The 15834-nt window shown below is 41.1% G+C and overlaps 1 protein-coding gene across 5 annotated transcripts in view; it reads right to left on the bottom strand.

The window, feature by feature from the left end:
• Window positions 1-5466: 5466 nt before the first annotated feature.
• Window positions 5467-15834, bottom strand: part of ANK2 (ankyrin 2) — a 574287-nt gene continuing 563919 nt past the window's right edge. For 2 of the 5 annotated variants that reach the window (XM_032631821.1, XM_032631820.1), the window contains 4 exons: window positions 14801-14884; window positions 14525-14689; window positions 13338-13520; window positions 5467-7728 (listed from right to left, as the gene is read on the bottom strand). In XM_032631821.1, coding sequence (XP_032487712.1) covers window positions 7714-7728; window positions 13338-13520; window positions 14525-14689; window positions 14801-14884 — 447 coding nt within the window. In that variant the 3' untranslated portion in view covers window positions 5467-7713. Of the gene's footprint in view, window positions 7729-10898; window positions 10991-13337; window positions 13521-14524; window positions 14690-14800; window positions 14885-15834 lie in introns of all 5 variants that reach the window. The other 3 variants (XM_032631823.1, XM_032631826.1, XM_032631822.1) reach the window with 3 other exon arrangements.

Raw genomic sequence — 15834 nt, forward strand, 5'->3', positions numbered from 1 at the left:
ATTTATGTTAGTGGCAATTATCTATATTATTGTTTCAAAAGACAGCTCTCGGATAGATTTTGCATTTTTACTGTTTTTTTATTGTAATTAATAAATTGATTCTTGAAGGTTTATATTTATCTCAATATATATTACATGTGGCATACTCTCTAAGTTTGCCACAGGCCTTACTAGTTCTTATTTTCTTTGTCCAGACAACTCACACATTGTTTTCCTGTCTGGCCACTCCAGGCATAAGAATTATGACCCTTAGTTTAAGGCTTTTAGTTTTCCTTTGACCTATGCTTAGACATATCCCGTAGTTTCTAATGCATTAAGTTTGTAGATTTTTTTGAAGCCAGGCTTGAAGGAGGCTTGTGAAAGAGGAAACTGGGGAAGCACACGCAGGGAGAGAGAGAGAGAGAGAGAGGGCGGGCATTGGTTGCCAGGACCGGAGGATAAATTTGTTTTCTCAGAAACTGGAAGAAACCTGAAAGTGTGCCTAGGCAGGAGAGAGAGCCAGTAGAGAGCATAACTGGTGAAAACAGTAAGGGCTAGCGTGCATGTGGATATGAATAATTTGGGAGGTAGGAAGAGGAAAAGCATTTGTGATGGTTAATTTTATGCGTCAACTTGACTGGGCCCTGGATGGTCAAGCGTTGTTCTGAGTGTGTCTCTGAGAGCATTTCGGGATGAGATTAACAATTGACTTGGTAGGCTGAGGAAAGCCAATTGCCCTTTCCAACGTGGGTGGGTGGGCCTCATCCAATCAGTTGAAAGCCTGACTAGAACACAAAGGCTGACCCTCCCTTGAGTAAGAGGGAACTTCTGCTTGACTGCCTTGAGTTGGGGCATGGATCTTTTCCTGCCTTCAAACTCAGACTGAGACATTGCCTCTTAGATCTGGAGCCTCCTGGCTCTTGGACTGAAGCTATACCATCCTGGATCTCAGCTTGCTGACTGCAGATCCTGATACTGCTTGGCCTCTAAAATCACATGAGCCAATTCCTTACCATAAGTTTCTATTTATGCATACATCCTACTGTTTCTGTTTCTCTGTAGAACCCTGACCAATACAGCACTGAAGTAATTAATGCCCATTGACAACTAATTTCTTATAAAACAGAGTCGAGGTCATCGGCTGAGTATGAAGCATGTGAGGAAGAGAAAGTCGGTTTTGGGAGAGATTTTGCAGAAGGATAGAAGTGAGGATGGTACTGAACAGGGCTTATTTCCTTATAAGTACGGTAACAAGGTCTTTCTCTAGAAGAAACTTAAATTTTAATTAATCATTTGTGAAATTATTGGTTCCGTATGTGTCTGCTGCAAGATTATATATAAACCCAAGGGGTAGGGACTGTGTTTCAAAGATGGAGCGTGGTTTGCTATTGGAGCCATCTGCTTGGGTTCTTATCCTAGCTTTGCTGTTTTTCAACTGCACGATCTTGAGTGAATTACCCAAGTTTTTTGTCCCTCAATTTCCTCATCTATATATACTTCACAGGATTTGGTAGAAATTAAACAAGTTTCAAGGGCACTTTCAACGGCGACTGGCAATGGTAAAAAGTCATGATCATCTTGGCCTCAACCTACCCTAAGTACTTAGGAAAATGTCTGGAATAGAGTAGGTCTTGAGTGCATGAGTGAGTGAACGGATGAAGACTGTTATTCTGTGGCTCAGCCCCTGTGTTGTTGCCGCTCTAGTCTACATTCTTCCCTGCAGGCAGGGGAAGATGCTCAGAACTATATTTCTTGGAATCCCTTTCCAGTGGCATTATGTGATACATTCTGCCAATGCTAAGTGTCTGCCTGATGTTTGAAAGGGAAAGAAAAGGAAACAAATTATTTGTCAAGGGGCAGCTGGGGAGCGTGCCTGGACTTTGGCAGAAGACAGAGGAGGGTTTTGTGCACTCATGTCCGGGCAAGCACACACTTCTTGCTGCAAAGAGCCCAACCCATCAGTGGCTGCTTGGAGTTCTGATTTCTGATTTCTGCACTTAAGAAGTTTCTTCAAAGTAGCATCGGCTTCCTTGCCGTCACTCTTCTGACTCTTCCAACATTTGTGTAAGCATCTAATTCCCTGCATTAAATCCTTCCCTACTTAAAATACCTAGTGGGCTTTGTTTTTTTGGACTAAACCCAATTGTGGGTGGAGTTGTGTCCTCCAAAAACTCATATGTTGAAGCACTAACCTTCATTTTGTCAAAATGTGACTGTAGTTGGAAACAGAGCCTTTAAAGGGGTGATTAGTTTAAAATGAGGCCAGTTGGGTGGGCCTGATGGAATCTGACTGGTCCTAATAAGAAGATATTTGGACGTACAAAGAGACACAGGGATGCACACACACAGAAGAAAGACCACGTGAGGGCATAGGGAGAAGACGGTCATGTGCAAGCCAAAGAGAAAGAGAAAGGCCTCGGAAGAATCCAATCTGCTGACACCTTGATCTCAGATCTCTGGCCTCCAGAACTGTGAGAAAATTCATTTCTGCTGTTTAAGCCATCTAGTATGTAGTGTTTTGTTATGGCAGTCCTAGGAAACTAACATACCAATCTAAAGGCTAACGGCATTGTTGGAACAACAGACTCTCCAAATTGTTCCTCTGACTTTTTGGGGTGAGAGAGTGGGTGGCCGGGGGAGGTGTTTCTCTAAGGTATCAAATATTTGTGAGTCACTTGGAAAATACACACAAGGTCCACCTCATCCAGAAGTTGCTGCTAGACTAGTGTCACGTAAACCCTATATCATGGCCTGGAGGAGGGCTGAGTTCTGATCAACGCCCAAGGAAAACTGGCAGGATGTGGATTTCACGCTGACATTGTAATTCAATTGTTTCTGCACAACCACAAAGGCAGCTGTTGTGTTCAGACCCACCTCCAGTCCAGCCCAGGGCCCTGCCAGCACGTCTCTTTGCAGCAGCTAAGCTGGACGTAGGGGAGTTTGGGTGGCTTTATCTAATTCGTTAGTTTTGAAAGCGGAAAAGAAAGAAAACCGGAAATAGAGTATGTGTGGGAAGTTTGAAAAAGGACTGGAGACCAGAACTGTGCGCTAAGAGCCTGATGAGAAAAAGAGTTCCTGAAGAATCCTTCCCCAGAAGGGGAAGTGAATCAAAGGGCTTAATTGACAAGCATGTTCTGCGAGTCCCTGAGAGGAAGCAGCTAACTTTATTTTCTAACCTAGAGGGCTAACACCTTCAATACCAATCCAGAGGCTCACTCCTCCCCAAAGAAGTAGAAGGTCACAAATACGGGTCCATACCTAATGGCCTCCAAGGACACATAGGCTACAGCGGCACTTCTGGATTAAAGGGGGTGTCAAATGGGGCAGGACTTGCTGCCCTTCCCTGGGTCTGGTAAGGCCAGAGGGTCCTGAGGCAAGTACAGTCAGCCCTCCTTATTCGAAGTTCTGCATTCTTGGATTCAACCAATCGTGGATCAATTTTTCACCTATTGAATCCCTGGATGCAGAACACGCGGATTTGGTGGGCTGACTCTACTACACAATTTTATACAAGGGACTTGAGCATCCACGGATTCTGGTTTCCGCAGGGGGTCTGGAAGCATCCCCCGTGGATAATGAGGGATGACTGTATTATCCTGTCTTATTTTACTGATAAGGGAATTGTGTTCCAGTGGGTAAACTTTCACAAAGTCACATAAATATCGACATAGCTGGATTGATTCTAGTCCAGCCTTTTCCAAGATCATCTATTTAACCCTTGTGTCATATTGCCTCACTGAAATATTTCAAGGATATATTAACTGAGCATTTCTAGTTATTGAAGATATCTGTTGAAGTACTGCAAATACCACTGTCAAGTATCTCTGGCTACCATACATAACAGCTCTACCCAAAATATATTTATGTGTATCGTTTACTCCATACCTTGGAGCTAATCCAAAGCAAGGGAGTACTTCTTTTTTTTCCCAGGAGTATAACCGAAAAAGAATATTTTAACTTGTGTGCAGGAGTTGGGTGGGAATGTTTTTCTTAAGGTCTTTAAAAGATTTTCTTAAATGTTCTATTCTTAGAGTGAGAAAAAGTTGTATTACATATTTACATAGGTGATTCATTCCAAGATTGTAATTCTAGCTTTAATTAGATCAGAAGCAGAAAGCATACCTTAACTGAAGGAAGGACAGTGTAGTTTTTAAGCAGGGAGTGGTGACTGAAGACAGACTTGTTCAAACAGCTTTTTTTTTTTATAACATAATGAAAACAAGCAGACCATCTTTATGAATTAAGAAAAACTTGTAGTGATTTTGGTTCTCATTAAATATTTGTTTAGCTTCCCTTTATCTGTTTTATTCATGTGCTTGTCTACTTGCCCACACCCAGACCTTCCGTGATGACATAAATGACACAGGCATCTCAAGTTCAAGTTTGTTTCAATGTGCCTGTATTTAATTTGCAACTCTCTATGGCTAATTCAAGTCATTTATGAGACGTGCATAATCTTCCCTCAGTCTGGAGGGCTCCCCCCAACTTCACATCTTAAATATATTTCTGTAAAAGGTCATATGAATCACTGTTCCTTTTTTTTTTACTGGGGTTTGCACACCACATAATTAAACATGGAAAGACACTGAACATTCTCTGATGCTTTAATCTCCTTAATTCAAACTCAAGGCAATGGAAGCTCAGAGTTCCTGTCAATAGAAAGCATAGCACGTGAAACAAATGGGAGGAAGAGGGATGGTCACACAGACACTCCCACTCTGGAAAAAAAATTTTTTTGACTCTCTTTTCTTTGAAATATTTCAAACATAACTGGTACTTTAATTTTGGAAGGTCTTGTAAATCATCCAGGCAGATAAGCCAGATCCAGTGAATTTCCTATCTCATACTAGATAAGATTTAAATAAAACTTAACTTTTAAACCATGTCTTTCTGTTCTGTTTTTGCAGTAAAAAATGCTATAGCAGCACTAAAGGGAGTTTTCAAAAAGCAAAACCCAAAATAGTCTCCAAACAAAACTGATTCCAGTTTTGCATATTCCTGCCCTGTCTTTATTTCTATTAACGGATCCATTTCATTTCTAATTCTCAGTCAATGAGAGAGAAATAAAACCCCAGAGCTAAACACTGCTCCCAAAGGCAGAAGGTGTTTCCTGAGAGCCATGACCTTACAGGAGAGAAGTGAATCCGGGGTCCTTCTCTGTGCTGCCCACCCCTGGATCCCCTCTCCTCATGTCCTCCAAGCCCACAAGTTCCTATTTCTCATTTACTAGTGATCCCAAAACTAAATCTTTGTTTTTCTCCCTTTGCATAACGATCGCAAGGAAAGTTCTTTGAGGGCAGGGATACAATCTTTCTGTTTCTCCCAGTGCTTAAACAGTGCTGGGCATGGAGCATATATTCAGTTACCAAATAAAAAGAACAAAGGCAAGCTGCTTTTCTTTTGGCTTCACATCTATTTCATCTCTTTAATAATGTCTCACCTCCTGAAATCACAGGTGAGTTCTAAAGAAGAACAAATCACTGTTGCCACACTTAACACTTGTACATTTTATTTAATTAAATCAGCCATTGTACACATTGCAGCTATGTATTGTTAGTGTTGTATTTTTTTCCATTAACTAATACATGCCCTCATAGATATATTCAATTAGTGTTATCACCATGGGAACAAGATGCTGATTCATCAACTGAAAATTCACTTCTTCTCACATTATTCAAGTTTTTTGATTACACAGCAAAAATCAAAATCAAAAAAAGGTGATTAACCATTATGTTGTTACACAGACATCATCTGCACTGCAAATAACACAACAGAAATGCTTTTCTTGAGCTCCAGTGAAGGTGTAGACAAGGAGGCCATGGTACGTCCAAAATGTTTCACCATTGGCCTCCTTCATTTTGGCTGCCAAAGATGCTTTCTTTCCTATCCAGCTGCCAAACGTGCTAGCATTCAAGGCTTAGGAGATTTGGCTTGTGGGAAACCTCCCTCCCAGGAAATCTTCTCTCTTGGCAAAATTACTTGAAATGATGAAATGCCATTGTTTGTCATCTTTGTTTTTGACATTCAGAACAATGAGTCATTTTTGCACAACAGGAAAAGACCAGATAGAATTCGAAAATGTTTAATCCCTGGAGGATAGACTCTGGTTTTCAAAATTTTTTAATTTCATCTTCATTGAATATACTTTTCTTTAACAAATAACTGATTCAAAATGTATACTGTTTATATGAATATATTTGTGAATATATATATATGTTAAAATGCTACACAGCTTCCACCACTAGAGGAATAAGGAATAGGACATGGAAATCACTCAGATGATTAAAGTCCCTTCTTTGAAACAAACAAACAGGAAAGTGCACAAATGCACTTCAGGGTTTCCAAGGGAGTTTGGATTTCAAATAAATAAACCCAAAATTTTAACCCAAACCAAAATTTTCAGGATTTCTCAATCTCATCTGCAAGCTAAAAAACAGACCTAGCTGAAAAGTGAAAAGTGCTTGCTCAGGGTAAAAAGAATGAAAACCATCAATGTGATTAGAAGATGGGTTTGAACTGTGGTTTGATTCTTAAATGCTACATGCAGGTATTAGAGAAGATATAAACCTGGAAGAAAAAAATGAAAGAAACCACTCCAACACGGGGAAGGAGTTTAACCGTTTGTGTAGGGGGCAAACCTTGTTTCCAATGAATTATGTACAGTGCAGTGGCCAGGAGAAAGTACCACCAATAAGACAGCGTGGTTTGCTAAAGCAGCAATGAAAACTGGAAAACTACAGTAGTTATAGCTTTTTAAAATACCCTGCCAACATGTCCCAAATCTAAAGGACCTGAAGACGCTAGACAGCTGCAGGATGCCACTGCTGGCAACTGAATACCTCACCGCTTCACCTCGTTGCCACTTCTCCCTTCCTCCCCTCCCTCAGTGGCTGCTGGAGAGTCATAGATCACAGCTGGCCAGCACCAGCAATAAGTGCTTAGTTAGGACAGTTCTTCAAGGTTATGAACCCATCTTTCACTAGGAGCCAGGGCTACTCTGGAAGTCCTAAGGACATGGTAGGTCTGAAGTGCTTCTTTTGCAGGAGAACTGTTATTACGTGCGATCGTGTTAGCAATGTCTTAGTGAACCATTGTTCAGCAATTCCTAGAGGCCTTTTATTCTGTGATGCCCAGTGTCGTTACGACAGGCAGTGGTTTTAATATTTGTTCGTCTGAGCATTTTAGCTATATATATTGTACACGGGTATCTCTTTGAAGGATTCCTAGGTATCGCCATTTGAAGAGGTCTGCAGGTGAAGTTCTTCTGTTCAATGGATTTTCATGGAGCTTGTGCAGAAGCCAAGAAGAATAATGGAGGTGGCCAGGTCCCAGGTGAGCACAGACACAACAAAGGAGTGGATACAGCATCCAGGATGAAGGATGCTATCTTTGGTCACAAATTAGCTTACAGTTAAAGAGGATGGGGAAAAACTCAAACAAAATGCAGTGTATATGCTAAGGGTGGAAATCCCATTCATCAAGCCAGTTAGTTCACTCCTCTAATGAAACGGGAAGTTGCATATCGAGTGAATGTGTGGTTTCTGGTGTGAGAATTGGACAGCCTCTCATTTGGCCTCTTGCTTCATGTCCTCCTTGCAGAAATGCCGAAGGAGTCGCTTGAGGTCATGCTGGAGGTCGTCCTGGTCTAATGCTTCTGGGACATCCTCCAGGTGCTCCAGGTAAATGCGTTTTCCATGCTGGTCCTTCACCACAGCCCTCTTCTGGGTTCTAGCTTTACTCATTGTTGTCCTGGAGGAAAACAGACAAGAGGACATTATATTCTTTCTTCACTGCTAAAAGGCAGCCACTACCTTTGGTATAAGAGTACCCATGATACGAAAGTACTGCTTACTGTCTTAACCTCTAGATATTTCTACACTGGGCTATTAGTAGAACAAGTACAGCCATCTTTTCCCTTCTTCCTTTTAAACATGGTTCTCCTATCTGAAATGACTCATGAGATTTTTAAAAAGTATTTTGGAACAAGGAGTTTTTTTTAAACCTTTAGGAAATATTTCAAATAAATGAAACCGTGCTTTCATATGATTCCCTCAAAAAGTAAGTAACCACACAATCATTCATGTTTTGATTAGGAAAGAACGTGACTCCTCCTGAAATAGCGATTCCATACGTAATTTTTGACAGGCTAAGAAAAACAGTTTTTGATTTAATTTATTTAAAATACCTTAGCTGCCAGCTTAATCCTTAGGAGTACTACCCAGCTCAAACTTTCCTAAAATGTCCTAAGAGAACTTTTCCATGGGACATAGGTCTTTAAAAACTGGAATAATATTCTATCAGCATAAAGGCGGGTGACTACCAGCAAGAGTTGCAGGTTGGCCCAGGCCTCTGAAGCTTCATCCGGAGACAGTGGGGAAGGGAGAGGGAAAGGAAAAAACCCACCGAGAGACACATCCTTCCTCTGTCTTCCCAGAACGCAAGTACTGGCCCACTTTATACCTCCTACAGCTACTCAACAGTGTACCGATTTCTTGGCCCGTCATCAGACTGGCCATTACTTGAGAAAAGCGGCTCTGACGTACTATTATGTCGGTACTATTATTTTCCTGCATCCTTTCTTGAAAATGATTATACTGTGATTTGTTCCCTCTCAGTTCTTCTCCCTCTCTACTTGTTTATGGATTTACTTTTGGTTCCATTGGATTTTCGTTGCTGCGCACAGGCTCTTCTCTAGTTGCGCCGAGCGGGGGCTACTCTTCGTTGTGGAGCATGGGCTCTAGGCGTGCGGGCTTCAGTAGCTGTGGCGCACGGGCTTAGTTGCTCCGCGGCATGTGGGATCTTCCCGGACCAAGGATCGAACTTGTGTCCCCTGCATTGGCAGGCGGATTCTTAACCACTGTGCCACCAGGGAAGTCCCTTCCTCTCTACTGGTAAATATAATTCTTCATTCCGCACATATGTGGTGAACGTGCCTTATGGGCCAGGTACTATTATTATAATAACAAGTAAGGAAACTGGATCTCAGACAATTTAAGCAGTGCTCCAAATAAAAAATAATCCAGTTACTACGCAGCGAGGCCAAAAGTCAAAGATTCCAGAGCTTGAATCTGTAACCACGACACCATGCAGCCTTGCTTTACACCACCATCAGAAGGATCAGTTTTCGTAGCTTTACCCAGCATTTTCCTTATAGATTCCTAGTGTCCGGAAGCTGGGGGCTCTGCCCATGGGCTGCCCTTAGCATTACTCTACCTTCCAACACCTCTATGCATTTCTTAAGATCACCTTGACTTTTAAAAAATGGCTGACTTCAGCCAGCACTCTTCTGGCTTTCCTTTGGACATCTCGTCTCCTACCTTCTTTCATGTTTTCTTACCTCCCCTTTCCTTTGATTCTACATGAATTATTTTGTATCGGAAAGCTAACTTAAATTTGTTCCTTTTGATAAAAAGGTCAAATTTGGTTCCAGTGGTTGAAATCAGATTATGTTTTCTAACTATTCAGCATCCACATATATTTTTTTCTCCCCAAAGGCAAATATCTGACTATTGCTGCCAAGAGCTAGTAAAAACCTCTTTGGCATTAGTGTCGGGGGATAAGCTTCTATCACAGGACATTCCCTGGTGTTTTGTGCTCACACACGTAGACAAATATATTTATGAATACGCATATGTATACGACTCAAGCAGCGGGTATGATCAAATGTCTTCAGCAACATATAAGATAAAGTGCTGCAGATAACAAACAGACTTCCATGACTAAGTAGCTGTGGAACTGGACTGAGATGTCTATATCCCTAGCTTCGCAACTCACCAGCCGTCACTGCGAATTTTGGATTAATTGATCTCTAAATCTATTCCCATGTGAAGATCTCATGACACTAGGGTGTCTGTGGTTTATGTGGTTCCATATGAATGATTGAGTAAAAGACTTAAAAGTTCAGAGTATAATAAGCACTTTATCCTTAATTCATATATAGCATGTTTAAAGTTCTGTGAGCAATTACTCTCTTTTACATTCCTAGCTGGGGCTGTTTTTCACATGTGGTTGGAGGGTGGAATCGTGACAGAACCTTTAATTTCACTGTTCTAATTATTATGCTCTACAGGCTAAACATAGCTTTGTAGAGTACTATAAATGACAATCTTTCTCTTCTTTTCAATGAAGTGAAAAGCACAACAGTCACTTCAATTTCCATTGTGTCTTTTCACTGCAAAGCTGAGAACATTCTGTCAATCCTCACAGTGCTGCTAGAGGCCCAGAGAGAGGTGAGGGTATAGACCAAGGCAACAGTGCCGACGTTTACACATCAGGTAGGTGATGAGGATGGGGGTGGACTGGAAAGCCTCATAGCTGGTCCCTGTTCATATGCACAAATATTAGCTGCTTACTGCTTTTATGATACTTTCTTAACTTATTAAAGCACCTGGTTTCAGCCTCGCTAGGTGCATTGAGGTTCAAACCTCATGTTATTTGCCACTCACGCTCATGTTATGTGCCACTCACATGCAGAGTCACGAAGCAGCTTGTTTAAAACAAAAACAAACAAAAACACCATGTGCCGTTCAAAGGAATGATTACCAAGAGCTGAAGGCAGCTGGTCACAAGATTAGTTTGTGAGCAATTGATTAGATTCCTCTTACTGTGCTGGGCAATGGAATATCCCAGCTGCTTGGCCTCAACGAAATTGATGACTTGCTAAAACCCAGGGAGCGACTGTGTAAACAGTTGTCTGACTATCATCATGCCTTAGTATTACATTTAAAGCATCAAGAGGACACTTCAGGAATGACACAGCGACAGATGTACCACATGACAAAAGTCTTACAATGCAGGGAGAGTCTGCAGTTTCCAAGGGGTTTTAAGGTAGATGCAGGGGCTCTATTTTTCTTTTCTTAAAATTGGAAAACTTTTTAAAGGTGTTAGTTGGCAAAGCATCACCCCATGCTAACCCAAACCTTCTAAGTATTGATCCATCCTCCTTCAGGATTTCATTCTCTACTAAACTGGGGGAGTGGACTTTCATGTGGCTACCTGTGTAACTCAGAGCCTGAAGTAAGAAAAAAAAGAAAAGAAGACAAAACCCATCATAAACCATAGACTGTAACATAACCTATTATTCTGCTTAACGAATAGTATAAAAAAAAATGCTTGAAAGGATAAAGAAAAACAATTCTTAGGGGCAGATCTAATTATTGAGTTTTATTTAGCAAGTCTGTTAAATTTCTCCCGTTTGTGAGGGAGATTTGTTCTATTGATAATTATTTTACAATTCTTGCAAACTATACTGGTTGACTTCTACTTTTGTGCTTGCCTTACCTGCATCCTTTCTGCAGTGAAGACACTAATAACAAATACAATGAATAATGACCAGAGGCAAAAACAAGCAACAGGCAAATAAGGCCCAAAGTGTATAATCAGATAATACATCTTTTGATTGTCCAAGGTCACCAGTTGTCAAAATGTGAAGAACTAAAAGTATTTAAAATAAGGTATGCTCTTAATATCCCAATGCATTCATATATAATCTCAATGCATATTGTGGGTATAAAGGAGGACATACATGTAACATTTAACTTCAAAATGTTTCAATAGCAAAGAGTGTTTCAAAGATGTTTGCACATGCCCGCCATCCCTTAGTTGAAACCTTTGGCGCCAGATGTGTTTTAGATTTCAGATTTTTTTTCCTTTTGGATTTTAGAAAGGTAATATGATATATATACTGTATATTCTAATAGCTCAGATAGGATAGGGACAGCATCCTGTAATCAAAGCCATTGATATATCAATAGCAAAACATGAACATTCACTCTTGTAGAGTAAAAAAGACTGCCAAGTCATTACAGCCCCATGTCAGTTCACATTAAGTTTTATTGCCAAATTAGCTTGCTACTAACTTATAAAACTTGTTTTGGTTTTCAGAATGTTGGGTTTTTTTTTTTTAAGATATGGAAATTTATTTCAGATGATCTTCACCAGCACCATAAGTTCCATTCCCTGGATCAAAATTCTTATACCAACATTTTGATATCTTCAGTGTTCTAAATCCAGAATTCAAAATAGAAAATTGTGACATTTTATTCAAATTGGCTGTTCATTTATTGAAAAGACGTAGAATGTGTAGTTTGAAAAACATTCTAGACAATAAGCGGCAGCCTGAAACCCTCTTTTAACTGGTGATATAGAAACAAAATATTCAATATTATATAAAATAAGCCAATTCATTTTTAATTGCAAAATGCTAATATAAGGTTATCAATTATGGCATTTGTAGCATTACCAATCTATTAGTTGTGGGGGTTTTTATTAATTTTTATTGGAGTACGGTCGCTTTACAATGTTGTATTAGCCTCCACTGCACAACAAAATGAATCAGCATATACACGTACAGATATCCCCTCCCCTTTTTCTTTGCGGTGCGCGGGCCTCTCTCTCCCGTTGTGGAGCACAGGCTCCGGACACGCAGGCTCAGCGGCCATGGCTCACGGGCCCAGCCGCTCCGCGGCATGTGGGATCTTCCCGGACCGGGGCAAGAACCCATGTCCCCTCCTGCATCGGCAGGCGGACTCTCAACCACTACGCCACCAGGGAAGCCCTATCCCCTCCCTTTTGGACTTCCCTCCCATTTAAGTTACCACAGTGCACTAGGTGAGCTCCAGAATGTTGGGATTTTTGAATTGTAATAAGTGTTTGTGGATGTCACCGTGGACCTGTTTCCTAATTACTGAAAATCAGAACTTAACTAGTAAAAGATACCCGAATTTTCTTTAATGCCTATCGTTGGAAATATCTGAGAATACTAGCTAGCAAAGATAATGTACAATACCTATTTCTTTCCCTTATTAATTGGGACTGCAAGTCACTTCTGGGACTTTTAGGCAAGATGTACAATCATGTCCCGACTTCAGAGATTCTGATTCTCATTGAGCTGAAGCGAATCCTGGTCATATGGATTTTTTTTTTTTGCGGTACGCGGGCCTCTCACTGTCGTGGCCTCTCCCGTTGCGGAGCACAGGCTCCGGACGCGCAGGCTCAGCGGCCATGGCTCATGGGCCTAGCCGCTCCGCGGCATGTGGGATCCTCCCGGACCGGGGCACGAACCCGCGTCCTCTGCATCGGCAGACGGACTCTCAACCACTGTGCCACGAGGGAAGCCCCATATGGATTTTTTTAAAGCTTTTAAGGTGGCACAAATGAACACAATAAGTTGAGTAAAATATCATTTCACTGTATACATTATTCAAACAGGAATTCTACTCTCTTGAATTATTCCGCATCCTTCCATGAATACATGTATGGAATGACACAATGATAAATGATTTTCTTCTCAAACACAAAGCACACATAAAATACCCCCCCCCCCCCACACACACAGACAAAGTGATGATGCTTTATACCTCTTCAAAGTCATCTTTGGCTGAAGGAAGATCACTGGCTAAACTAGAATCCCCCAGATGCTTCTCCATCCTCTCTCCATGTACCACAGTTGTTTTAACAACTTTGCTGACTCTACGGCCTTCCACTGGTTCAGCCTGAAATTGTGAGGTACTGGACAAAATGCTGGGCTCAGACAAAGTTACCTGATGAATGAAGGACATACAATATACAGTTTCTGACTGCCAAAATGTAACGATGATGAATTTTTCTATGTTAAAAAACACATTACAATGGTATACCCTGAAAACAGCATTTTGTCAACAAGAAGCAGTTAGAAGAAAACTCTAGAATCAATTGGTAATATCTATATTATGACTATATGTACACAGTACCAAATCAACCACTTAATTAGTCACTTGAACGAAAATTGGTCAGGAAGCTTCATGACTGAGAAATTGACTGCTCAGTGTAGTGCAGACATAGCACCCTGTGGATGAGCTCTCTTTTCCCATGTGTAAATGCTTTGTTTTGACATTATGGAGACGAAATTAACCTCCAAAGGAGGAACTGTCAGAGCTATGAGAAACTGAAAATGTAGATTTTTAGAGAACCTCATGTGTATAATAATTACATTTTGAGGATGTGAATGAATGCGAGATGGTAAGAATCTCCCAAATTACATGTCAAAGAGAGTAAATACGTTTCTGAAAGAGGGAAGTAAAACAGAAAGAAATAAAACTATAAATCAAGTGAGTTTCTGGATCCTGATTTCAGTGACTCTGAAATGCAGAAGTTTGGAAATCAAATATCTCTCTAAGGTGCCCTACAGAAGGCTGCTGCTGCCTACTGGGCAAAGCACCACAGTGCATTTACACAAGTATTTTTCAGAACCTACTGCTTGCCAACTGATCGGATCGCTGTCTTTTAAAATTTGACTTTTGGATTTTGGCTGCAGTCAACTGAATTAAAGAGAAAGTAGAACTAGAAAGGACAAAAGACAATGAGTATAATGGTTACAAATCTCACTGATGGTTACCTAAAAATTCCACAAAATCACGAAGAAAAAAAATGAATGTGTAACTAAACGAAGACTGCCTTATAAAGGGGAGAAGTGAGGCCAATAGGAAAAAGCAATCTCGTCCATCTCCTGTGAGCTGTATTTTACACCTCTCCATAAAATCAGTTCTGGAGAATAAGATGGTCTCACCTCTGACTGTTCAGTGTCACTCTTTAACACAATGCGCTTTATGACTTTGGAATAGCCATCCCCTTCCTCAATGTTGATGGGATCCTGTGGTGTTCCCTGCATCGTAATCTCTTCTTTCTCTGTGCCATCAGAGGAGACGTACCGCCTAATGATTTTCCTAGTAACCTGGAAGATATTTTATTCCTGTGTCTTGTTTTTGAGTGACAGTGCCAGGGTACTGATACATTTTAGACAGGAGGCTTGAAATTAACCATGGGGAGATACTTAAGATAATACCTTCTTTACCACAGTGTGTCCCTGCTCATCGATGTATTCTTCTTCTGTGACTGTTTCCGGGGGTATGTCAGGCATATCATCTCCCTACACATTTGAAAGAAAAGGGTCACTTCCATGTTTGGCATCAATGCTGAGGAACTACTCCCAAGTGCTTACAATGCCAGGAACGTTAGAAAATTACAGGGGCTTTGAGAAGCATTGCTGAGATGCCAAATCCTGTTAAGTAGTATGTTTAAAAGAAAGAAAAAAAAAAGGTGGGTAATAACATGCTAGAGAACCTGACCAAAGTCAGCTCAAACTTAAACAAACAAGCAAACAAACAAAAACAGACAAGCCAGAGGTGAGGTGGGTGGAACTGAAGAGGCTAAATCTTGCTCTTTGCTCTCTTGGAGGTAGGCGGCGAGTGTCATTACCGCTGCATTTCTTCACAAACAGAACTTAGGAGAGTTACGGGATCTGCTTTCTGAAGGCCATGCATTACCTAAGGAGCATGCCAAGCCCTCCATTCTAGGTCAGCCACTCTCGAAGGGTTACGGGGACAGAACTGTCCCGGACGTGCAGTAATTTAACAGCTGGTACCTGAATAATCACTCGTCGGCGGACAACCCTGGTAGTTAGCATCGCTTCCTCATCTGAGCTGGCCTCCAGCTCACCTAATTCCTCTGTTAGCTCCTGGTGGAAGCATGGAAGCACTTTTTTTTTTATCATGCTAAGGAATGTCCTCACTACTCGTTTCTGCTTTAGCTCACACCGGTTTCCGAAAGCTTTATTCATGGTGATTTTGGTGGAAAAGCCAGCAGGAGTGAAAACAGTGCATGCTGGGCTCAAACTTCAGTGAGAATATAGCTTTTTGTTCTTTGAATGAAAAAAACAAATTCTGGATTCTGAAAGCTGTCTGAGCACCCATCTGTCGAAATCCATCAGAAGAAACAAGCAGCTTGCCCACATTACATCTTGGACTCAAACTCCTGGTGAATAACCAAACGTAAGCATAGACCCTAGGCAGCACGATAAATACTTGTGAGCCATTGCCT

Source organism: Phocoena sinus, chromosome 5 (assembly GCF_008692025.1).
Source record: "Phocoena sinus isolate mPhoSin1 chromosome 5, mPhoSin1.pri, whole genome shotgun sequence".
Lineage (NCBI taxonomy): Eukaryota > Metazoa > Chordata > Mammalia > Artiodactyla > Phocoenidae > Phocoena > Phocoena sinus.